Source organism: Haemorhous mexicanus, chromosome 26 (assembly GCF_027477595.1).
Source record: "Haemorhous mexicanus isolate bHaeMex1 chromosome 26, bHaeMex1.pri, whole genome shotgun sequence".
Classification (NCBI taxonomy): Eukaryota; Metazoa; Chordata; class Aves; order Passeriformes; family Fringillidae; genus Haemorhous; species Haemorhous mexicanus.
In genome coordinates, this window is record NC_082366.1 from 2301023 (window position 1) to 2327462 (window position 26440).

The 26440-nt window shown below is 43.1% G+C and overlaps 1 protein-coding gene across 1 annotated transcript in view; it reads right to left on the bottom strand.

Moving 5' to 3' along the window:
* Positions 1-3906: 3906 nt before the first annotated feature.
* IQCA1 (IQ motif containing with AAA domain 1) overlaps positions 3907-26440 on the bottom strand; it is a 150194-nt gene continuing 127660 nt past the window's right edge. Inside the window, exons 17-21 of the mRNA XM_059868160.1 lie at positions 24424-24620; positions 14620-14706; positions 11863-12040; positions 9123-9361; positions 3907-4470 (exon numbers count right to left, since the gene is read on the bottom strand). Of these exons, the coding sequence (XP_059724143.1) occupies positions 4354-4470; positions 9123-9361; positions 11863-12040; positions 14620-14706; positions 24424-24620 (818 nt within the window). The 3' untranslated portion in view covers positions 3907-4353. The remainder of the gene's footprint in view (positions 4471-9122; positions 9362-11862; positions 12041-14619; positions 14707-24423; positions 24621-26440) is intronic.

The window sequence follows — 26440 nt, forward strand, 5'->3', positions numbered from 1 at the left end:
TTCCACTGTCCCAGGGTGTTCCAAGCTCCAGCCTGGCCTCGGACACTTCCAGAGGTGGGGCAGCCACAGCTCCTCTGGGAATTCCATGCCAGGGCCTGCCCACGCTCCCAGGGAACAACTCCTTCCCAACATCCCACCTAAGCCTGCCTCTGGCAGTGGGAAGCCATTCCCTGTGTCCTGTCCTACTCCAAGCATGGCCTTGGGGGCTGAATTTGAAGCACATTAAAATCCACAGGGCAGGGAAATGCCAAGACTTTATTTCTCTTCTGCTGCCCCTTCCAGGTGTTCCAAAGAGGGGTTCCTGCTTGGTGTGGTTACAATTGGAGGGTGGGGGAGTGAGCATGAAGACTTTTAGAAAAGTCATGTCATATGTGGTTCTCCTGGGTTAGCAGGAAGCAATTAAGGCAATTAATTTATTGGTAAATTATCTGATGATGAAGTACAAAATAACTGCAATGAAATGCTGACATTCACATTAATACCAAATTAGTTACTGTATTATGACTGTTCTTACAATGAATGCCCAGTAATTTAATAGTAATGGGACATTTAAATAATTTAGCTGATCATTCTCTAGATCACTTCCATATATAAATGAGCACGACAGCTCCTTCTCCCAACTTTGCTGCTGCTGGATGGCTGCCACTTCCACACCAGTAGGCAGAGCAGCCTGCTCCCCTCTTTGCTGTTCCCCAGAGCTTCCCTTTTGGGGTGTTTTCTGGGGTTTCTCCTGGCAGGAAGGAATGAATCTATGTTCTTAGAAGGATATTATATGATCTTAAATTAATTGTATATAATAAAATTTATTTTATTATTTATTATATTATTTCATTTTATTATTTTTTTCATTAATCTTATTCTTAATGTATTTTATTTTTATTTATATTATATTACATTATATTATATATTACATATTACATATTACATATTATATATAATATATATTAAATATTATATTTATATATTATATATTATATTATATATTATGTATTATGTATTATGTATTATATATTATATATTACATATTATATATTATATAATATACTATATTATATACTATATTATAGTATATAATATATATTATATTTTACATTACATATTTTACATTGTATTTTTAAATTATATTTATATATTTTATATTTATATATTTTATATAATATATTTTATGTAATATATTTTATATATGTTATATAATATAGTTCATATAATATATTTTATATAATATATTTATATAATACATATTATATAATATATTCTATATTCTATTTTCTATTATATTTTCTATTATATTGTATTATGTTATACTAAACTATACTAAAGAATAGAGAAGGGATGCATCAGGAGGCTTAACAAGAGTGATAATAAAAACTGACTGACTCCTCAGAGTCTGACACAGCTGGCTGTGATTGGCCATTAATTAATAACAATTCGCATGGAAACAATCAAACATTCACCTGCTGGTAAGCAATGTCCAGCCACATTCCAAAGAGCAAACACAGGAGCAGCAATCAGATAATTGTTGTTTTCATTTCTCTCTGAGGCTCCTCAGCTTCCCAGGAGAGGAAACCCTGGCAAAGGGAATTTTCAGAAAATGTGACAGTGGCAGAGGAGAGCAAGGGCTTGGCAGCCCCACAGGGCGGAGCTTTGCTGCTCTGTGGGGTGGTTTGGGGTGAAGGGACCCCAAATCTCATCCAGCTCCACCCTGTGCCAGGGCAGGGACACCTTCCAGTGTCCCACCTCGCTCCCAGCCCTGTCCAGCCTGGCCTGGGACACTTCACCATCCCTTTGTCCCCTCCTGCACCCCTGGGGCTGTTGGTTGAACCAGCTGGGGCTTCTGCACCCTCAGAGAGAAAGAAATGCAGGCAGCCACCCGGGCAGGCTGTGCCTAAAGGAGAAATTCCCGTTTATTTCTTGGTTTTATTTCATTTTTTGTTTTTCTTTTGGAGGGGTGGGGGTTGGAGGGAGTTTTTTTTGGGGGGGGGGGTTGTGGGTTTTATTTGGGTTTTATTTGGTCCCTTTGTTTATATTTTTTTGGGTTTTTTTCTTTTTGAAGTTTGTTTTGGGGGAGTTTTGGGGGTTTTTTTAATATTTTTTTCTTTATGGGGTTTGGTTTTGGGGAGTTTTTTGGGGGGGTTTTGGGGTGTTTTTCTGGTTTTTTTGGGGGGGGTTTTGATGATTTTTTTTTGTTTTTTTGGGGGAGGGGTTTTGGGGGAGTTTGGGTAGGTTTTGTGGGTTTTTTTGGGGTGATTTTTTTGTGGATTTTTTTTTTTTTGTTGTTTTGGGTATTTTTTGTTTTTGTTTTTGTTTGTTTTTTGTGGTTTGTTTTTGTTTGCTGGCTATTTTTGTTTGCTTTTTGTCAGTTTTCCCCCACAAACTCGTGGCTATCTGGCAGAACCTGCAGGTCTGTGCAAGCTCAGCACCCTCCCTGCAGCCTGGAGATGGATGCTGCCAGTCAGCTGCTTTTCCTCTGCTACAGAGATTGCAGCCAGGCTGCTGAAATATGAGTTAATGGGCTTGCTTACATCCTCCTGAAATGTGCTCCCTCCATCACGCCAGCCCTGCTGTCAGCCCTGGTGTGCAGAGGAGGGCTCTGCTGTCGCCAAGATTGAGGGCAGAATTACCCAAATTAGTTTCCTTGTGCATGAGAGCAGAGCTGAGGGGGTTTGAAACACCAACCCTGTCAGCTCTTTGGAGCTTTTCTGCCCAAGGATGAAGTTGGAAGTGCTTCATTTGATAAATCTGGGGTGTGCTGCTGAGTTTGGGGCACCCACAAAGAATAAGGGATGGGAAGCTGATGTTTGTAGCTGCATGTTGCAATGCTGCTGGCAGCCCCTAGTGTAGGTTATCCCACCCTTTATCCCTCTTGTGGATATTCCAGCAGCTGGATTGCTGCTGGGAGAAGGGCTGGTGTCCATCAGGAATGTCCTGAAGGGTTGCACAGGGAGATGGAACAAGAATTCCCTCTGTTATTGCTTGGATCTCCTCGGTGGGGCTGGAGGTGCAGCCTCGAGGTTGGAAGGGTGAAATCCTGGGGAGCCCTGAACCAGACTGTAAAATACAGCTAGGAAGGACCACAGAAATCCCAAACTGGTGTGGCTCTATCCTGTGTCTGGGATAGCCTACAGGGAGAAAATTCCCTCTTTTAACCAGACCCATCCAGTTCTGTGCACAGTGACACAACTGCTTGAATCCTTTTCTGTGCAGTTTGTTACACCCAGGAATCCCCCCAGGCCTTTTTTTCTCAGGCATTCCTGCTCCCAGGAGTGCCTTTTTCCATCTGGTTCTCTCTTAGGAGCAGGAGGGGCTCAACCCCATCCCCTTCCCAGCAGCTTTCTCCAGCCCAGCTTGCACCTCCCAGGCTGTTGAGGCAGGCACTGAGAGGTTCCTCAGCCCCCTGGGGATGGTGGGCTGTGGATTTCCAGGTACCTGTTGCCAAATCCACACAGGAATTCTGTGATCAGAGGGAAAAACAGGTGTTTGTGGCTCTTACTTAGAGAAGATCTTGGTGAATGTGGTCCTGACATGAAGGTGGTGCTGCCCCCATCAGTGTCCTGCAGGGTGTCCCAAAGCTTTAGAGTGTCCTTATAAATCCTTTGCCCTCAAAACTGCTGATTTGTGAGTAAACAAGGTGCATTAAACAACAAACACGTTGCTGTTTGTGCAAACAAGCTAATTAGGCATTATTTCATATGGCAAAATAGATTAAAATCAGATTTTGGTGGCCATCCACCCAAATTACCAGCTGGCTCCTTGGCTTTTTTTCTGCTGACACCCACACAGGTGAATTTGTCTGTGCTAAGGCCTCAGAAGGTGCAAGTGCTGCTCCTCCTGCAGCTGTGTAAACATTCAGCTTGTGGTGGATTGCACCAAGTGCCTCCTAATCCATCCCAATTAAAAAGCAGTCTTTAGAGCTGGAATGGTTTTATTGAGGACTGTAATGCTTTAGACCCACAGATATATAAAGCAGTTAGTTTTATAAAGCATATAGGATATTAAAGTAATGAAAGACATTAAAGTGACATCAATTTTTAAGGAGAGTTACTTGCTGAAATAAATGAGTATGGCCTGAAAGTTGATGGCATGTTACAGGCCTGAGTAATGAACCCTTCTGCCCCCTAAAATCTCTCAGAATAAATAATGCTTGAGCAAGTCAGTGGTCATTAACTCTTTATCCTATGAGAGCTACATGTTACATCTCATCTGGTTTTTTTTTTTTTTTTCATTTTTAAACTTTTAAAAATTCATTCAGAGAGGAATTCTCTTCCCTGGAATGCCTGTAACATTAATCTGCCATGCCTGCACAGAGAAATAGAGTTGTGACTGGTATGGCCAGGTGAAAAATCCTCAAGGAAGTTACTTCTTCCCTTTCCCTTTTCTTTTCTTTCCTTTCCTTCTTTTTCCTTTTCCTCCTTCATCTGTTTCCTGTGCTGCATTCCACGCTTTCCCCAGCGGGGTCTTGGCATACCAGGCCTGCAGAACCAAAAAAGCATTTAATAAAATAATTAAAAAAACCAAAACAGGGCAAGTCAGACTACTTAAACATTTTACTACTACAACAGAGCATTCCTTAAAAATCCCAAACCTCTTAAAATCCAGGCTGGCTGGTGGAGAAGCCAAAATGAAACCCTCAGCTCTCTTGAGAACATTATTATCCCGGGAAGTGCAGCAATTGATCGAGCTGAGTCTCATTAACAGCAATACTTAGCTGGGCCATTTGTGTTGCTATAGTTATGGAAATGTTAAATTCCATGATCAACCCCATTTCCAGAGAATATAGCTCTTGTCAGAGCTCCCTCTGCTCCAGACTTGGCAACAGACAAATCATCCCCTTCTCGTGCCTCTGCAAATCGATGCAGACAGCTCTGATTTCCATGAGGGAGCTCAGGAAGCAAAACAAACCCCCGACATGAAGAACCTGTTTATTGCTTTCAGATGCCTGCTCACAGGCCTGTGACTTGTAAATGATTCTGCTGGAGCTGCTCTGCACACTTGCCCAGCTCCTGGGCTGTGGTGTCAGGGAGGCAGCTCTAGGCTGTGTCGGAGTGATGGGAAGGGAAGGAGAAGGGGAGGCTTTGAAGTCAGCCCTGGGTGGGAATTACTCCTTCCTTCCTCCTTCTTCCCTACAAGAACCTCACTCAATAAAGTCCTGCCTCAACCAGAGATTCAGATTGTGCCAGGCATTGATAAAATGCCTTCCTTCCTGACCATGGGCTGCTTTTTAATGTCACATCTCTGCCCAGGTCATCTCCAACCTCCCTCTCAACGTGGCATCCTGCAAAGTCCATCTGCTCCGCCCCAAATCCTGCTCCCACCTGGAGCCTGCTAAGGCATCCCTGAAGAATTTGCCTTCTCCAGTTGCCCAGTGTGAGTTACAGGAAGAGAAGCTGGGAGAGGAGGTATTGGAAGGGAATAGGGAAGGAAAACTCATCATGTCCCACCCCTGACCCCAGATGGCCCTTCTTGGTGCCACCTTTTCAAGATGGGCTCAAACATCCAGCTGCCTGCTGGACACTGCACTTCTGCTTTCATTCTCTGAATTAGCTGAGCTCCTCTCCTTCAAAACTCCTGCTAGAAACATCCTGCAGCCTCCTGGGTGCCCACATCTAGGCAGGGCATGGATGGTGGTGGGCAGGAACCCCAGTGAAGCTGAATTTTCCCACCTCAGTCCCAGGCCAAACTATTCCTGGTTTTGGGAGAAGCACAGAGCTGGGATGTGTTGCTGTTCCTGGCCCTTCCTATGAGAGGGGTGAGGTGGGGATTGTGAGTTTGGGGTCCAGCAGGAATTGCCTTTCCCTGGCAGTAGCTGAGGGAAGAGCCCAGTGATGTCTCTGGCCCTGGATGGGACTCCACGAGGCCACAGAGATTTTATTTCCCCCTCAGTTTTGTCTCCTGGGTGTAACACCCTCCAGACCTTCTGTGGGAGGTGGAGAGGGTGGGAAAACCTTGCCAAGAGCTTTCTGGGAGCTTGGTGGGGTGGAAAGAGCTGCTTGATCATGTCCCTGCCAGCTCTGGGTCACTGGCAAAGGACTCGAGGCGTTTGGCAGGAGAAGCCAAGAGACCCGGGATGTCTCTTTGTTCTCTTCCCAATTCTTTGTGCAAATATTTCAGGGCACAACAGTAACTTTTTGTCTCTTTAACTGGTGTAGCTGTTCCATGAGATGAATGAAGTCAGCTCCACAGACACAGCTAAAATTAAAGTCCATTTATCACCAGCAGCTGAGCTGGGGATGGAAGTTACTGGCAGCAGTGACTGATGGGTGCTAAAATATTTGGGTTTTGGAGGAATGATGTCCACAGGCTTTGGAATGGGTTTTCTCAGGTACTTCTGTGGCTGCCACATCCCTGGAAGTGCTCAAGGCCAGGTTGGATGGGGTTTGGAGCAATCTGGTCCAGTGGAAAGTGTCCCTGCCCATGGAATGGAACAAGGTGAGATTTAAGGTCCCTTCCCACCCAAACCATTCCATGATTTTGGTCCAGTCACTACCAGGCAGAGCTGGCTTTGCCTCTCCAGAAATCCTTTCTGTGTAAGGATTTGTATCAACCACCCTGGTGCACTAATTTATAATTTCAAAAAATGTGGATGTGTAATTGGGGCAGAAATTTGAGTAAATGGAAGGCAGAAATCACACTGTCACCAAATTTTGCATTATTTATGTTCATTTTGGAACACTGGCAGAATATAAATGTCAGACTGGGAGATTCATGCTTTCAGGGAAGACAAATCCAAGATTCATCACAGGGCTAATCTTCACTTGGAGCACAGTGCTTTAGCTGCCCCACTTCCACAGGGGACACAGCAAAGCCAGGGGAAAGGTGCAGAAATGGCAGTGACTGGAAGCTTGGGAAGAGGGGCTTCTGTGTGAGGAGAGATGGGGATTGCTGGAGTTAATTAAAGCACAGGGCTATTTTGACAGTTCCTCCCCTGTGCCATGTCACAGGTGCTGCAGCAAGGCTCCATGACATTTAAGGGAAACAAAATTCCACCAGATAAAAGGAAATACTTTCTTAAGGGCTGTAATTAATGCAAGGAGATGATTGCCATGGGATGCTGAGGACAGGATCATCTGAGCTGTGTTCCAAATGAAGGGCTGCCTGGGCACTTTGTGCTGTACAAAACAGGCCCATTTTATAGTGACTGGGATAATATTTTCAAGTTCAACTCACACTAAATACTTGCTCTCATGTTTCAGGGTACAATTGGATTGCTACTTGGAGCTGGGAATGCTGGAGTATTTTTTTTCCTTTTGCTGTAACACTGAACCATCAGCCTTTCCCTGAGGAGAGATATTGGTTTAGTGAGCAAGCACGAGGTAAAAAAAAAAAGAGTAATTTGCCAAATATCACAAATTCTGCCTGTGTTGAGCGAGCCAAATGGCTCTACATGGAAATTGGGAAGTACTCAGCAGGGCTGGGAGAAATATGCACTGTCATTAGGGCAGCAGTGGGAGAAGCCTTGGAGAACACTGAGAATCAGCATCCTGATTGTGGTGGGAGGTGCTGGGGGGTTCAAGGAGCAGGACAACAAGCAAACCTTCCAGCCAGGAAAGGTTCCTGGCTGAAATTAGCTTATAGGAATGGTTCTCAATAATTCCTAGAAGCAGTAGGAATTATCAGGGCCATGGGATGGAGAAAGCTCTTTTGGGGTCTGCTGGAGCAGTAGAGAGCTCTGCCCTCACTGGGAGCCCCTGGGGCACAGCAGGGCTCTCTGCCAGTGCCCAAGGACTCTGTAACATTTATCAGGCTAGAAGGTGATCCGTGGGTATTTGAGGCAGGTGTGGAATCACAGAATCCCAGACTGGCTTGGGCTGGGAGGGACCTTGAAGCTCATCCCATCCCAGCCCCTGCTATGGGCAGGGACATCTTCCACTGTCCCAGGCTGCTCCAAGCCTCATCCAACTTGGCCTTGGACAATTCCAGGCAGTAGCAACAGTTTTTCTGGGCACCCTGTGCCAGTGAAAATAATATACTTCAAATACTCTCAGATTTTATAGCCCTGAGGGATGGAGCTTGAGGCAGAAACTCATTTATTTTAAAGTCTGGAAGCAAAACGTTAAAATAAATTATTTTTGAAATGATTTAAGAGAAGGGCTTAGATCTTGGCCATTGAATGGCCAGGTGTTTTGCCTCCTCAAGGTGATGTATCCAGGCTTGCTGAACACCTCAGCTCTGGAAGGAAAAGGCCAAATACATGGAACTGGTGGCCCCTGTGTGTTTTATCCATGCACATGGAGGCCACTGCTCATCATGAGCAGCAGCAGGTTCACCAAAGCACTCTGCCAGCTGTGCTGCCAAAATAAGGATTGGTTTGGCACATCCCAGCTTGGGGGAGATGGGTTTTGGTGCTGCTGAGCCCCAAATCATCATTCAAATGGTGAAGTGCCAACCCAGCAGCACAGTGAGCAGGTCCCTACACCCAGTGTGGCTGGACATGGCAGGGAATGTGTCCCAGACTGCAAGGCAGGATGTATCCTATCACCATCCGTAGGGCAGCTGTCTGGGGTCAAGGGGGCAATTCCCCTTCTCTCTCTGAGGGATCACACCCACTCCTCCATGGGGAAGGCACACCTGCTGATAACAGGCCATGGAATGTCCCTGCAAGGCTGATAAGAACTACAGCATCCCACTGGGGGATGGGAGCCCAGGGGGAGGAGCCAAGCATTCCTACCTGGATATAACCTTGAGATTCTGGAACACCAGCACGGCTTCTCCACTGGATTTCCCAGAGGAACAGCAGCTGCCCCTTCCCCTGGATCTCCAGAGGAAGCCTGCACCTTTCTCCAGGATCCCTGCTCCAGCAGAACCACCCCTGGCACTGCAGGAGGGCTGCAGCCACAATTCCAATGGCACTGCTGCCAGCGCCCTGACCCACAGGGTGTCAGGGTGAGTTCTGACTCTGTCAGTGCTGTTTTAGTTCACTGCATTGTTTATCTTTTTGTTTTCTTCCCTAGTAAAGAACTGCTCCAATATTTTTTTGCCTGAGAGCCCCTCAATTTAAAATTTATAACAATTCAAAGGGAGGGGATTTACATTTTCCATTTCAGGGGAGGCTCCTGCCTTCCTTAGCAGGCCCCTGTCTTTCTAAACCCAGACAAATGACAAAAGACAGGAAACAGAGAATTCACCTGGAACGTTTCTTCCTCCTCTCTGTACACTGGGTCGTGTCTGGCCAGAGAAGTGACAAACTCAGCAGTGCTCAGGGGCTTCCTGGCCATCTGCAGCAGCCTCAGCTCAGTCAGCACAGTGTGCACCACGTCCACAACGTGGCCCTGGGTGAAGCCATCTGACACCTGGGCCAGGCAGTTGAGGTTCAGCAGCTTGGTGAGGGCCCCACCACACTGCAGGATGTAGTGCTTCCACAGGGCTGAGCATCAGGACATGCAAAACAGACAGAAGTTCAAGGAAAACAGGAGAAAGGTATTTTATTATTATTTATTTTGATACTGGAACCAGAAAATAAGGACTATCAATCAGGAAAGCCAAAATTAATTTTTTTTTTTTAGTGTGCTCTCATTCCTCTTCAGATTTGCAGCATTTATGCTTTTAAACTCTTACTGAGAATTTAGGGTTTGTGCCAGTGGCTTTCACTACTGAATTTATGGTCTAGTTATTCAAAGGCAGGCAGGAAACAATTAATTTAAAGAAGGAAATCCTAATTTCCAGCTCAAATAAAATAATATTTTATTATTATTTATTTTGATACTGAAACATGAAAATAAGGACTATCAATCAGGAAAGCCAAAATTCAAATATTTTTTATCAGGCACATGTTTAAAAGCGCAAATTTTCTGTGATTGGGGTTTTGCTGGTTACTTGAAAGGTGAACTTGGTTGTAGCTTTTAGCTGTGAACTTCTGTGACCTGATTGATTTCTTTAGGGTTGTGAAGTGGCTGAGATTTTACTTCCAAAGAATAGGAATAATGCCAATTTTTTGCTTTGTTTTATGTTAAGTAAGGCTCTATTTCAGAGAAATTTAGGAGAACTTTGATGTGGCCTCCTCAGGCTTTGCTTTAAAGCATTACACGGAAATATTTGGAAAAGATTAAGAGGATTATGGATAAGAGGTTAAAAAGTTTCTTGAATGAGACATTTTGAGTCTGCTGTGCCTGAATGCTCAGATGGAGCATGAAGATGTTGGGTGGAGGTTGGTGCTGCTGGAAAAGCTGCCTTGTTCTCCCCTGGACATCAATCCCATGGACTGGAGCCCATAACTATTGACAGCTCTGCACTGCATTTCTCACTCCAGCCATTTGTGCTCTCCCACTTGACTCGTGCTGGTGCTCAATAAATATTGGCTGAATCACTAATTCATAAAAGAGGAATTGATGCACACAGGCAGACATTGTGTGCTGCAGCTCCTGCTGCAGGTGTGTAACACCAGGCACTGCCTTGCTGGGTGATTAATGGCAAGAAATCAGGATGGGATTGTGAATCTTCCAGTTTAATGATTTCCATTGTGTATTTACTGCTCCCACTGAGCACAGATTGGAATGCTCTGGAACCACAGGGAGGGCTGCAGCACACAGGTAGCTGTGCACTGTGTGTTACAAGGATTTGTTATGCCATTATTTTCCTGTCAAAACAAGTTTCTTTCCTTCTCAAAGGGGGTGTCAGGCACTGAAAGCTGACAGCATTGGGAGCTGAAGATCCTATTTCCATAGAATTTCAGGGAAGGCTGGGGCTGAAGAACAAGCCAGGCACTGTCTGAAATGGGGCAACATCAAAGAATTAAAGCTACACATTTATTCTGCTTTAAAATGCCACGAGTTTTTTGGGCATTCTGAAGTGTGCAGTTGAAATCCCTTGAGCTGGCCACTCCAAGTTAGTGCTGAGAGTCCCAGAATGTGACAGTTCAACCCCCAGAAGTGAGCACAGCTAAACTCAGCTGCTGCCACCTCCTTTCTCTGGGCTTTGCTCGTGTCCCCTTATCTCTCAGCGATTCCTCAGAGCTGTCACATGAAACACATGTTCCCTTGCTTGGTGACCATTTCCCACCCTCAGCAGGAAAATGATGGAACCTGGGAGAGGTTACAATGTGCCAGGCAGCCCAACTCGGTCCTGGGCTCACCCAAGTGGGCATCACCTGGGTACCTGGCTGCCCCTGAGGGATGCAGGATGAAACTGGACTGCACAATGTCAGAGTTTTGTAACGAGGTGACACTGGACAGAGCAAAGAGTGCCTGTGTGTGGCAAGGTCCCTGAGCCAAAGGGGTTTTTCTTTTATTGCTGTTTATTGCAGATTTCAGGGTGCCTAAAACCTCAAAACATTGGAGGTTTGTTTTATTAGAAAAGAATTGTGTTTTCCTTACAAGCCTTGAGTCTCAGTACATGGAATATTCAATGATTTTGTCAGAATTTGGGAGGGCCTGTCTGTCACTGTGAACATTTGACAGACCAGACATGCAAAATCATGGGTGCCTGTACAATTTCTCTCATGATCTGTAAGCACAAAAAGTGGAATTTGTGAGAGAGAAAATTTAGTCCTCCTGACGTGTTTTGGTTTGTTTAGAGGAAATTCAGAACTGCAAACTGGAACCAGAAATTCAGAAGCAATATGTTAAAAAAAACCAAAATTAAAATAGAAAATGTGTGCTGAAGTGGGATCTTGTGCTGAAATAGGAGGGGGAAACCAGCTCAGCTTGGTGCATACTGAACTCATGGAAAAATGTGAATTGCTGGTGAAGAGTATTTGAAATTCTTCTCCCAGCTTCCACTTTTATTATTTGGAGTAGCCTGTATTGATTTAACCTACATTTCCAGGACTTGAGACACACCAGGGGCATGACCTGAGCTGAAGGGCAGCTCTGAGGACAAGCAGGGATTTGAAACAGTAGGATTAACCCCGAGGAGGACTGAGATACTTGCCAAATCTTGTCAGGTAGTCAGGCTTTGGGATGAGAATGATTTTCTGGTAAAGTTTGCAGAAAGGTCCCAGATTGGCATCAAAGGGTCTCCTGGAGGTGCCCAGGAGCAGAATCCTGTCCTTGGGTTTCAGAACCCTCAGGAACTGGGGCAGGAGCCTGGCCAGGCGTTTGAAGTTCATCTGCAGCTCGTGGAAACAGGAGAAGGAGAGAGTTGTCAAGGGTGCTGACAGCTCAGAGTTAATGAGCTGGAGCTCTACCTGCTGCCTGCAACAGGATTTTGGGGTTTGTCAGTGCTCTGGTTGTGTTTGGTAAGAGCTGGTGAGATATCAACACAAGCAGGAACATTCTGCCTCCTCAAATTCAGGTAAACACTTGATTTCTGCTTCCATGTTTTTGGGTTTGTGCCAGCGCCTTTCACTACTGAATTTATGGTCTAGTTACTCAAAGGCAGGCAGGAAACAATTAATTTAAGGAAGGAAATCCTTATTTCCAGCTCAAGGAGAAATACTGCAGGGAGCTGCACACCTGATGAACCTCGACAGGTAGAAAATTGTAACCTAGTTTGGAATCCTCCCAGCTCTTGGAGGTTATGATTTTCTGACTTCTAAGTGTGAAAAATACACTCCCTATTTTTTGCTGTGCTTTCTAACTTTGCTGTGGCTCTGAGGACAAAGGTTCTGGGAGCTCAGGGTTCATTTCTTTGCAATAATTTACTGCTTGACTTTGTAACACATATTTAACTGCTCCTTACAGAACAGATGAGTATTGAGCAGAGCCTTTTATTGGAGAACCTTTTATACCAAATAGAAATATTATTTATATTTGATAATTTCAAGTGAATATTGGCTGGAGGAGCCTAACCAGATTGTTGTGGTGTCATTACTGTTAATCAATAAGACTTCCCACAAGTTTTGGGGTAGAGTAGCACTTTTTTTTTTCCTCAAGAAGCTTCTCTTAACACAATGCATGTGGTGGATCATTCCTTTTCTCCTCATGGTCATGCTATGCATTTCTGGGATGAGCACAGTGACTGATACTTGCTTTGGCTTCTGGAGGCTGAGCTTAGCTCATCTTTTAGGAAGGATGGGGCTGGTCTGGTGGAAGATGTCCCTGCCCTGCAGGAGGTGGAACAAGGTGACCTTTAAGGCCCCTTCCAACCCAACCATTCCATGATTCTCCAAAATTCCAGCACTCCCAAGGGATCTCTGCCCATCCTTCCAGGTTCATGCTCTCTCCTCTAAGTGTTGGGTGTGCTGTGAGCAGTTTGGGCTGTTCACAATTCCAAGGATTAAATTTTGGGATTCCAAGCCTGGAGCCAACAGGCTCCTGCCAAGGGAAGGTCTTGGGATGGGTACAAGGGCCAGAGGAGACACCCTGGACTCTGAAGTGGGCAGGACAAGAAAATTTTCCACACAGATGGCAAAGCAAGCAAGGATCCTGGGTAATCCAGGCCATTTTGGGCCCCTAATCTTAATTTAGATTCCCATCTGCATTTTCTGTCAGGGTTTGAGGCCAAGAGAAAGGTTCCCTCTCGCTGTGGGGAGCACTAAGGGTCCCTCTGATGCTTTGGGAAGGCTGAGCTAGAGCAGGGGCTGGACAGAGCTAAAGAATAAAGTAGGGATTTATTGAAAGGCCTCAGTGGATCCACCTTGGGCAGCACAAGAGCCCAGCCAGGGCTGCACCCAAGATGAACCAGAATGGTCACAAAATGGACAACTGGTCACAGGGTCTCACACTTTTATAAGTTCTGCTCCATTTGCATATTGGAGTTAATTGTCCAATTCCAGCTTTAGCCCACGCAGTCCCACCCTGCTTGTTTTTCTCTCTCCAGCCCATGTTGTTTGTGCTCTTGGCCCTGAGATTTGGATCATTTGTCCTTGGTCCCCAGCTAGAGCAGGAATTGTTTTGTCTCCCTCTCTGTGCACAGAGCTCACCATCCCATAATATGAAGCTCAGACCCAAAAACTAAAGCAGCACAGAATGTGAAAAATAGAAAAGCTCAAACCTGAGGCATCACCTCTAAGATCACTGATCACCTCAGCCCTGGCAGAAGGAACAGCCCCAGCCAAGGTTGGGTTGCCTTGTGCTGCCTTTCCAAAACACACTCTTGTGACCACCCCACAGACACTCTAAGAAAAAAAGATTTAATTTTCCACATAAAGCTCTAAAAGCAAAATATTTTGCAGGCAACAGGAACTGGGGTGGTGTTGTTGCTGTGAATGTGGGGCAGTATTTTAATTTTCTTTCCAATGGGGAAGCCACACAGGAGAGGAAGGAATGGAAGCAATGGCATTAGGACTCCTGGGAGCCCAAAGAAAATAATCTGTAATTGTAACTATTTAACACAGGCTCATTGTTTTTGCAGTGGAAATCTATCCTTGTTACTTTATTGTTCACTTTGGCTCCATTCAATTTCTCAAATTAATAGAGCTGAACAATTTAAGCTCATCTCAACTTTTAGCTTCTTGCTTCATATTTTGAAATTCTCCATTATTCCCTTTTACTTTCCAGTGCACTGATGAGCAGTGACTGGACTATTTTTAAATAAAGCAAGGATAGGTGGAAGAGAGAAATGTGACCTCTTGGGGGCTCTTAAGAAGTCACAAGACTCTCTTAAAAGCTAAAAAAAAAAAAAAAAGTTAGTGAGACATGCTATTATCAAGCAAGCTTTGGCAGGTCTGGCCATAGTGGTATGTGCTTTGTGTGGGCTGTAGTGCAACAGGAGAAATTATCTGCAGTGAAATAAAGAAGAATTCACCTCTTCTTCTCCCTTCAGTGGCCCTTTGGCATACATTCTCTCTGTGTCTCCAATCCACACGACTGAAGGCTGCAATGCCTTGCCCACCTAGGAGAAAATGGGGGAGAAAAGGCAAGGAGTTGATTAAAACAGCTGCAATTTCATACCTGGGAGCCTGTCACTGGCCTTTTGTATCCAGATTGCAGCAGCTCAATTAGCCTGGCTCATTTTTTATCCCTGGGAATGTTCAGCAGTCATGGATAGCACTGCTTGGCAAATCCAACTCTTTCTAGTTAGGAATGGAGCATTAAGAGCCCACCCCAGACTGGATCATTTTGTCTGCTATGCTTATCTTTAATTCCTCAGCACCAATTCAGTTGTGTTCCTGCAAGAGGAAGCCTGGATTTGGTGTTCAATGGAAAATCAGGGTGCAAAGGCAGCTTTAGGCTGAGGCTGGGATCCCACCCAGCTTTTCTGGATGGGGAGGCAGGCAAGGCATGGCTGCTGCACGAGAGGGAGGGCACTCAGCATTAAGCAAAGCAGTTTGTCAATCTTTTGGTTGAAAGCATTCAATTTGCAGTGAGCCCAAGAATTCAGTTTGAAGGAGGGGGGGCATTGCCCAAAACTGGGTTTTCCTGCTCCAGAGTCGGAGGCACCATACCCCTGGTTCACAGCAGGATGGCAGCAATGCTACAGGCTTTTCCCACATCCTGCACTCTTCCCCATTGCTATAGAAACGCCAGAGGTTGAGCCATTCCAGAGGTTTAGACACTCTGCTGCCAAATTTTAATCACTTTCCAGTGGCTCTCAGAGTTTGCTCAGCAACAAAAAGTGACGGCTCGAGGAGTCAGCGGTAACGAGAGAGAGAGAGAGAGACAGGCACAGCTTCCTTCCATCCTGCCTTTTCCTTTTTTTCTTTTTTTCCTTTAATTCCCCCCAGCTGAAGCTGCTGCTTCCAGGAAGGCAGCTTACAAACCCCACGGGCTGGGTACACCACAGGCTCCTGGCTGACTGGCAGCCAGGCAGGAGGAATTAAGCTGTGAGCAGCAGTGCAGCTGATTTCTGTGGCTGTGTTTCAAAGAGGGAGTGTGGGTGTGCAGGAGGGGTGGGCTGGGGATGGGGAACAGGGGCTGGTCACTTTGTTTGCTGGGCTGCTGATGGGCTGAAGTGGAAGCAATGCCACCTTCAGCGTGTGACACTTGGATGGGTGGCACTTTGAATATGGCAAGTGATACCTCCAAGTCCAGAACAGCTGGATTGCAGAACCCTGGGATGGCTGGGGCTGGAAGGGACCTTAAAGCTCATCCCATTCCACCCCTGTGGCACTGTCCCAGGTTGCTCCAAGCCCCATCCAGCCTGGCCTTGGATGCTTCCAGGGATCCAGGGGCAGCCACAGCTGCTCTGGGCACCCTGTGCCAGGGGCTCCCCACCCTCACAGGGAGGAGTTCCTTCCCAATATCCCATCCAAACCCACTCTCTGTCAGTTTAAACCCATTCCCCTGTCCTGTCCCTCCAGGCCCTTGCAAATAGCCTCTCTCCATTTTGCTTGTAGCCCTTTCAGGCACTGGAAGTGATGCCTCAGCTTTGAGCTTTTCTATTTTTCACATTCTGTGCTGCTTTAGTGTGTGGGTCTGAGCTTCCTGTTATGGGATGGTGAGCTCTCTGCACAGAGCAGGGAGACAAAACAATTCCTGCTCTAGCTGGGGACCAAGGACAAATGATCCAAATCTCAGCCCAAGAGCACAAACAACGTGGGCTGGAGAGAGAAAAACAAGCAGGGTGGGACTGCGTGGGCTAAAGCTGGAATTGGACAATTAACTCCAAAATGCAAATGGAGCAGAACTTATAAAAGTGAGAGACCCTGTGACCTCATGACCATTCTGGTTCATCTTGGGTGCAGCCCTGGCTGGGCTCTTGTGCTGCCCAAGGTGGATCCCACTGAGGCCTTTTAATAAATCCCTGCTTTATTCTGTAACTCTGTCTGGCCTCTGCTCTAGGTCAGCCTTCTCAAGGCATCAGGAGGGGCTCTAAGGTGACCCCAAAGCCTTCTCTTTTCTAGGCTGAACAATCCCAATTGTCTCAGCCTTTCCTTGTAGGAGAGGTGCTCCATCCCTCTCATCAGATTGGGGGCCTGCTTTGGGCTCACTCCAGCAGGTCCATGTCCTTCCTGAGCTTTTTCCTTGGGTGGATGGCAGGAACTCAGATATTTAGGGTTAATAGTGAAGATTAAAAAAAAAATCAACTTATTAGAAAAGATATCACCTCCCTGGGAGCCTGTCCAGTGCCTGCTGCTGCAGTGGGAAATAAGGGTGGGGAAGGTTACAAAAGCTGTTGGCAGAGGTTGGACACTGCTGGTGTCTCTCTCTGTCCTTCTGGTGGGGTCACCACAGGCTGGGAGGTGCAGATATTCCCTGTTTGGCTTGGAGATGGCTTCTGTGCTGAGCAGCCTCCCTGAAATGCAGCCTGAGGTCTGAAATCAGACCACACCTTCCTTTAACTCTTTCAGGACCACGCTCACTGTGGTCCCACCTTTCATCTCCTTTGCCCCCTCCGTTTCCCCACTAAGTGGAAACACAATGAATAACCTCACTTTTGGCCCCTAAAGAGAGAATTTCCTGTGTTTTCTGCTTTGAGGCAAAGAGCTAAATGCAGAAAATGGCCTACATGTGTTTGCTGCCCAGAAAAGCTGTGGATGTTCCATCCCTGCAGTGCCCAAGGCCAGGTTGGACACTGGGACTTGGAGCAGCCTGGGACAGTGGGAGGTGTCCCTGCCATGGCAGGGGTGGCACTGGCTGGGCTTTAAATCCCTTCCAAACCATTCCATCATTTTTCAGGTGTTAACAGACATTATTATAAACCAATTCAACACACTGGGTTTGAGCCTGGCTGTTTCTTCTTGGAAATCCAGATGAGGCCCCCAGAATCCACTGGCATCTAATTTCAATCGCTGGCAGATCCATGGCTGCCTGTATATCCCCCTGTGAAAGTGCTCCATTTGAATTATCCACGGACAGTTTGAATCCATGGATAATTAAATGCACTGTACATAATTAATTTGTAATTGAAATTTTATTAGCTTTGCTGCAATTCCACAGTTTGTTGGAGCTGCCAGCAGATGGCCCCTTAACCCTTCTAATACCACACTGAGTGAGATTTGCTCTTTGGGAAAATCATTATGGGGGGAAAAAAACATAAAAATCCCTCTCATCCTGCTGTCAAGAGTCACCAAAGATCAAACAGCACTTTTGAAAGCCTTGGGTTCAACTTTTCAAACCTGGGAGCCAGAGTTGAACAGTTAAATTGTTACACTTGAAAATGCAGGAATTTGATTCTTGCCCAGCACATGTTGCACAAGGCTCCTCCAAACTTGAAGGATTTAATGGATTTCTTTTTTTTTAAAGGTCTAAGATTTTTTGGAAGCTCAAGTTATTGCTGAAAATCTTAGTGCTGTGTACTTTGTACACCCAGAAATGCTGCACTGAAACCTGTGATCAGACCTTACCAGGGGGAGCATCACCAGGTAAATATTCCTGTGCTACAGAGATGATGCCCCTGCATTCTGGTTTGTGAGGCAGAAAATGACTTGCAACAGGATAAATTTAATTTTTAACCTTAGGGTGACCCAAGTTCAAGCTGCTTTCTCACAGAAATAACTGCATATTTGAGCACTGTTGATACTTAACACTTCAAGGATCTAAGAATTCCAGCAGGCTGAGCTGCACCAAGAGCAGGATTGTTTTGGAGGCTGGAAGAAAGACTCACTGTACTGTTCCCAAATTTTAGCTGTGGTGGGAGAGTCTTGTGGCAAGGAAATGCTAAAGGCACACAGAATTCTGTCAGTGCACCAGGACAAGCTGCTCACCCTGCCAGAACAATGGTCTGGCTGCCAATACAGCAGTGCTTGTGAACATGAATCAGTGGGAAAAAAACATAATTAATGGCAGACTTCAAAATTCTGTGGCTTCTAAATGCTGGGGTTGTTTCATTTGACCTAAATAAACTCCATCACATCCCTTTTTTGGGTGGAACCCTTGTACAGCCAGTGAGCTGCCACAGAGCAGACCCGAGGAGGCTGATGAGAGTCCCCTGATGGTGCTGGAACATTTCTGGCCAATGTGAATTTCTGTGGCCCTGCACAGCACACCCTGAGCTGCTGCCACCCCCCAGCCCCCCTGCTGCCATTTCCTCCTGGCCACCTCTCCCCCAGCCCTTCAGCCTGCCCACAGCTGCTCCAGGGAGGTTTCCCCAGGTTTCTGCTTCCATGCCTCCTCCCCTGCCCTTCCTTGCATCTTTCCTGGATTTTATGGGGACACAGGAGAGAGAACTGGCACAAGCTGGCAGCTCAGGCTGGGAAATGGGGCTTAGCTGAAGTCCCATTTATATATAAATATTATATTTAAATATAAATATAAATATAAATATAAATATAAATATAAATATAAATATAAATATAAATATAAATATAAATATAAATATAATTAGCCCCATAAATATTCCACGGTGGAATATTTAAATTAATATTGAAATATCAAATAAATACTATTTCATTAAATTGTTATATACTATTACATTGAAATAAAAAATTAGTTTTGAGATATTATAGAACTACTATTTCATTAAATTGTTATGTACTAATACATTCTTATTGTATTATATAATAATGTATAATATATAATTATTATATAACATTACATATAATATAATATTATATATAATATTATACATATAATTATATAATCATATTACACATTAGAAATAAATAAATATTTACTATTGAAATATTAAAGAAATCATACTTCATTAAATTGTTACATAATATTACATTATTATTGTATTATATTACAATGTATAATGTATAATGACTATACTATAGAACATTACATAATATATTATATATTATGTATAACATATATTATATATAATAAATTAATATGTATAATATTATATTATCATATAATTACATATAATATAATATTATATATAATATTATATATAATATTATACATATCAATATATTATCATATTACACATTGGAAATAAATAATATTTACTACTGAAATATTAAAGAAATAATATTTCATTAAATTGTTACACAATCTTCCACAATTATTATTGTATTAAATTATATTGTATAATATGTAATATTATAATATGTATTTTAAAATAATATATATTGTACATATTATTATATTATCATATTACACAATAGAAATAAATAATATTTACTACTGAAATATTAAAGAAATAATATTTCATTAAATTGTTACATATTACATTATTATTGTATATGATAATGTATAATATATATAAAAATATATAATATATATTATACATATTATTATATTATCATATTACACATTAGAAATAAATAATATTTACTATTGAAATTATAATTTTCATGAAATTAAATATTTCATTAAATTGTTACATACTATTACATTATTATTGTATTATATTATAATCTATAATATGTAATTATTATAATATGTATTTTTACATAATATATAATATTAGTAATTTTATTATATTATCATATTGCACATTAGAAATAAATAATATTTACTATTGAAATATTAAAGAAATAATATTTCATTAAATTGTTACATAATATTTCATTATTACTGTATTATATTATAATCTATAATATGTAATTATTATAATATGTATTTTTACAAAATATCTATATTACATATTATTATATTATCATATTAAACATTAGAAATAAATAATATTTACTATTGAAATAGTAAATAAATAATATTTCATTAAATTTGTACATATTACATTATTATTGTATATGATAATATGTATAATTGCAAATGATAATATAATATATATAAAAATTAGAGAATATATATAATATTATACATACTATTATATTATCATATTGCACATTAGAAATAAATAATATTTACTAATGAAATAGTAAATAAATATTTCATTAAATTTTTACATATTATATTATTATTGTATATGATAATATGTAAAATTGTAAATGATAATATAATATATATAAAATATTAGAGAATATATATGATATATATATATCACACATTAGAAATAAATAATTACACATTAGAAATAAATAATATTTACTATTGAAATAGTAAATAAATAATATTTCATTAAATTTTTACATATTACATTATTATTGTATATGATATTATGTAAAATTGTAAATGATAATATAATATATATAAAATATTAGAGAATATATATGATATTATATATATATCACACATTAGAAATAAATAATTACACATTAGAAATAAATAATATTTACTATTGAAATAGTAAATAAATAGTTCATTAAATTTTTACATATTACATTATTATTGTATATGATGATGTATAATATATATAAAATACTAGAGAATATATATAATATTATACATACTATTATATTATCATATTACACATTAGAAATAAATAATATTTACTATTGAAATAGTAAATAAATAATATTTCATTAAATTTTTACATATTACATTATTATTGTATATGATGATGTATAATATATATAAAATACTAGAGAATATATATAATATTATACATACTATTATATTATCATAATTACACATTAGAAATAAATTATATTTACTATTGAAATAGTAAATAAATAATATTTCATTAAATTTTTACATATTACATTATTATTGTATATGATAATGTATAATATATATAAAATACTAGAGAATATATATAATATTATACATACTATTATATTACCATATTACACATTAGAAATAAATAATATTTACTATCTCCTTTGGAGACAGATTGAAATGCTGGTGAAAAATGAACTTTTTGGGTTGAGGGCAGTTACCACTGCTCAGCTTTCTCTTGTCAAGGAATTTGTTTTGAATGTGTGTTGCTTCCTTCAGCTTGGGTAGCAGTAAATTCCTGCAGGATATAGGGGATTCCTTGTCCTTTGGTTCCTCATAAAACTTTCTCCTCAATCCACAAACAATTTTCCTTGTTGCTACTTGTGCCCATTTCTTTTTGTCCCATCTCTGTGCACCTCTGGGCAAAGTCTGACTCTGTTCTCTGTGTTATCCCATGAAAACCCTGAAAACAGCAGCTGAACTCCCTCTCCCTCCAGCTTTAGTTTAGCCCCAAACAGCTGGATTTGTCCAGATGTGTCTCACACTCCTGCTCTCCTCTGGAGCTGCTTGTCAAGGCCTGTTTGTTAAAATGTTTGTGTGCAGCCCAACACTGCACTCAATACCCACTTGTGGTCCCATAAATGCCCACTAACAGGCAACAACTGGTTATTTTAAGGTGTTTGCAACATTCCTGCTGGTACAGGCAGGGATTTGGCTGAGTTAGTGTTGGACTGGAGCAGAGAGAGGGGGAATGAGGCACATTTGGCATTGCCAGGAATAAAGAGGTGGAATTTGTGTGGGGGCAGGATTGTTTCCAGCCTGGCTCTGAGAAGCTACAGGCTCTGAGCTGAAATGCTCAGCAGAAGGAGACAGAAGGTGATGGGAAAGCTGAAAGCACCACAGAACTGGGAATGCAAATGGAACACAGAGGATTTGGATGCTGCTAGGACAGGCCAGTGCTGGGTCACAGACTGGCTTGGGGTGGAAGGGACCTTAAATCCCACCCCTGCCATGGCAGGGACACCTCCCACTGTCCCAGGCTGCTCCAAACCCCATCCAGCCTGGCCTTGGACACCTCCAGGGATGCAGGGGCAGCCCCAGCTGCTCTGGGCACCCTGTGCCAGGCCTGCCCACCCTGCCAGGGAAGGATTGAACACCCAGGAAAGAGAAACCCTGAGCTGTGCCATTGGCTGTGCAGGGTTTGCAGCAGTGCTGCAGCTGGAACAAGTCACCTTTTGGTAAGCAAGGGTGCCAGGGATGCTGTGCCTGCTTTGCTGTGCCTGCAGCAGTGCCTGCTCAGCATTCCTGTGGGAATTTATAAAATTGGAGGGTTTTGGGAAAGCTGGGAAAGGTTTGCTTACAGATAAAACTACTGTCAATATGTTTTTACTTCATGTGATTAGTCAAAAAACTTTTAAAATGAGTTGTAACATTAAGTTCTTAGTCTGCTGCCTAAAATGTAAGCTGATAGCATCTTCCCATTGTCATAACCACGTAATAAAACTGATGCTAAAAAACAAAACAACTCAGGACACACTCCTAGCAGTCCCATCCCATTTGTGATTTGTACACAACCCCCAACCAACAACACATTCCCACCCTGCCTCCATGGCTACTCCAGGTAAATCCAGCCTGGGCTGTGACAAATATGATCCATCACCTGGGAAAGCCTCACAGGGGGAAACACAACAGCCCTGGAGAGCCCTGGATCCATGTGACTGTGAGCAGCTCCATCCCAGGAACTCCCTGGGGCTCCCTGAGGTGTCTGTCCTTGGCAAGAGTTTAAGTAGAGAGGAATAAGCTTGGACTGCACCCCATGATGTTGAGGAAGGAGTTGGAGAGTGTTTCCAGTTGTTTTTAATTAATGTGGAAAAATGTAAGGGTTTGAATGTACCTGTAGGCACACACATACATGATGTGTCTGTGTACTCTTATTAATGTGTGTAAATACACATTTTGTGCATGCTCCTCTTATTGTTCATATTATTTATAGGCAGCTAGACAAAAAAACCCCTTTCTATCTTCAGCTGGAACCTTGTCCAGGAGTACCAAGGCTTCCCTCATTTCTCCTGTGCTCCCAGCCCTTGTGCTCTGGCAGGGACTGGCCTGCAGCCAGAGCTGAGCTCTGCCATGGGTGAGGGCAGGGAAATGGAGTGCAGAAAGGTGACAAGTGCAGGGAAGAGGGACTGGTAGCTCAGGATAATGGCTCTGAATCGTGGCAGGGAGGGCCAGCCCCAGTGCCAGTGCCACAGCATCACAGGTGTGTGATCACAGCACTGCCACCCTTCCCTTGGCACCAGCTCCTCGGGGGTGGCTGTGCTCACCTGTCACAAAACCTGCTCCAGCACTGCATTCCGTAAAATACAGCTGATAAATCCCCAGCAAGGCCAAATTTAGTAGACCACAGGCACTGGAAAAATATTCCCTTCAGCTTTTTCCTACTTTTTTTTTTTTTTTCAGAAATGCTGAGGACTTAGAATCTGGAAGAAATCTTGCCAGGATAGTGTATTTTTTAATTTTTTTTTTTTTTTTGGAGGAGGGTTTGGGCTGTGTTCTTCACAGTTCATATGCCTGCTTTCATTTCCAGACTTCTCCTACATTTCTGTTCCTGTAATCCTGAACCAGGATTCCTTCTTTTGAAGAACTTGCTGATAGGTAAACAGAGAGCAATAGAGGGGAGAGAGCTCTTGTCCAGCAACAGCCCCAGAGAGGAAATTTCTGACCACCCCCAGCCTAGCATTTGATTAAATGCTGCATGGCAAGCATTCCTGGCTGATGTGCACATAAACAGAGAACAGAATTCTCTTTATCTGTGCTGCTTTTCATATTCAAGGTAACACAAAGCTCCCATAAATCTTCGTGTGAAAAATATGGCTGCTCCCAGTGATTTCTCCTGGGGCTTTAAATCCTCTGCAGAGCTGCACACACTGGCTGTCAACAAGTGGTTTCACAGAATCACAGACCCATTTTGGTTGGAAAAGACCTCTAAGATCAAGTCCAACTTTTGACTTGTCACCACCTTTCAATTAGTCCAGAGCACTGAGTGCCACATCCAGCCCTTTCCACAAAGAAATTCCTCCTGAACACTTGAAGGCAGGCAAGGAACTCCAAAATGGGTTGAGCAGCTTTGCCCAAGCTGTGTATGTTCCTTGTTATGGAGGAACTACAATTCCCTGCTTGTCCCACAAAAGAACTGGGCCACCTTTGTGGGATTCCCCACCTTGAGGATCATGTGAAGCATCATGACGAGGCCCTCCTTGCCTGGGTACTTCCTAGTGCTGGAAGGGGTGAGGCTGAAGAGGTTGGCTCCTGTTTCTGTGCAGATGGCATGCACCAACATTTTCTTTCCAACACCAGCAGGTCCTGCCAGCAGCAGGGATTTCACCAGAGGAGCATTCTCATGGACAGTTTGGGAACCTGTAAAAAGTCATAAGGAACTATTATTGCTTTCATTTAAATCTGCCATAAAGGTAATGGAATGATTCCTCCTTTTTTATTCACCATAAATAATTGATAACATGAATTAATTGTTTCCTTCCTATGGCAGGAATGCTCTTGAGTTCAATTCTGTACAAGCAGAGCTCAGAGCCCAGCAGATTTAACATCTCTCTTTGCAACAAGCCTCACCCACCCTTATTTGTACCTCCTGATGGGAAAACTTCACTTTTAAACCCCTGTGAGCTAAAAGAATGATTTTGAGAGTAGAGGAAATGTGAGTGCCAGGGTTGCTGTGCCTGCTCAGCATTCCCACTCTGTCTCCATGGCTGCTCCAGGTAAATCCATCCTGGCTGTGACAAATATGATCCATCACCAGGGAAAGCCTCACCTTGGGAAAACACATGCACAGATTTAGGTGGCTGATGGGGATGGAACTTGTCTTCCCTGCAGCTGCCCCCACATGAACTGGGGAAAGGTGAACCTCCAGAGGTGGAAGTGGCAGGAAATGTCAAATGTTTTGCCTCGATGCCATAAATGTGCTGTGTCAACAGTGCTGCTGTTTAAATGTGTTTGAAAACCTCTGTGAGCATCCACTGCATCTGGAGGTCTCTCAGCCTGGTGTCCCTCAGACTGTGGGAGTGAAACTGGCCCCAAAACCCATGGGCTGCAGAGGGAGCCTTTGCCTCAGCCTGGAGGAGCCCTCTGGCTTAATGGGGATGGCTGCTATTTAAAACAAATCCAGTCAGGGTGGTTAGCTGTGTCCCGATGGTTGAACATCCCAAATAAATGGCACAGAGACAAATGCCATTATTCCAGCACGGTGCAGGGTGTAGGAAGTTGTCAGCCACCCAGGCTTTATTAATATTTGGTCATTCCACAGCAATCCATTACTATTGCACAAAGATTTATTAGAGGGGGAGCAGCAGACTCCTCTGTGTTAAAGATGAAGTATAGCTTCTACTATTCTCTCTCCTTTCAGCTGCTTGTAATTTTCTTAATGCCATTTAAGCTGGGGCTTTCCTTGCCATCAGGTGGCTATTTTGAGCAAAACTTTCACTTCTGTGATACACAATTATCTCATGATGAACTAGTTTGGAGACCAATTAAGTGAAATGTCATCCGTAACAGATCACCCCATAGGTGAAACCATTCCTGTACCTTTTTTTTTTTTCTGGCTCATGTAATAGCTTTTGTTACTCAAAGGCATTTTTCAAACTGCTCTTGCAAGTACCTTTTGTTTGTTTAACTAGTCCAGGGTCTCCTCTCCCTAGAATTTTTGCCAATTGTATAAATGGCAGAAAATTTATGGGTTCTCTTGATTAAGAGGTGTCTCAGGGCTTGATTTCCCGAGATCAGATGGTGTCAAAACACAGCTTTGGAGGAGCCTGGATATGTGAAATACATTGTGCAGGCAGGGATAGCTGCTGAGCTCTCTCAGCTGACTGCAGTCAGACCTTCAGCCTTGCTCCAAACCAGCTGAGGGTGCTGCTCCAGGTGGGAAGAGCCCCATCCAGGCTGAGGAGAGAATAACCTGATCACTTTGGAATGAGGGGAAAACAGAAATTGTGTTTGCTCTGTGTTCCAGGGTGGGAGGCAGGCAGATGTTGGTGATTTTGCCCTCTAAAGGGGATGAGCAGGCACTGACACAGCCTGGAGGAGTTAAAATCTCCCTGAGATCCACTCAGGAATGGACAAGGATACAAGTGAAGTATTGAGGCTGGAAAATCCCATCAGGAGTGGAAAGGGGCTCAAACGAGGTTTTGATAAAGGCCCCTGAGACAGGCACTTCTTGCAATCAC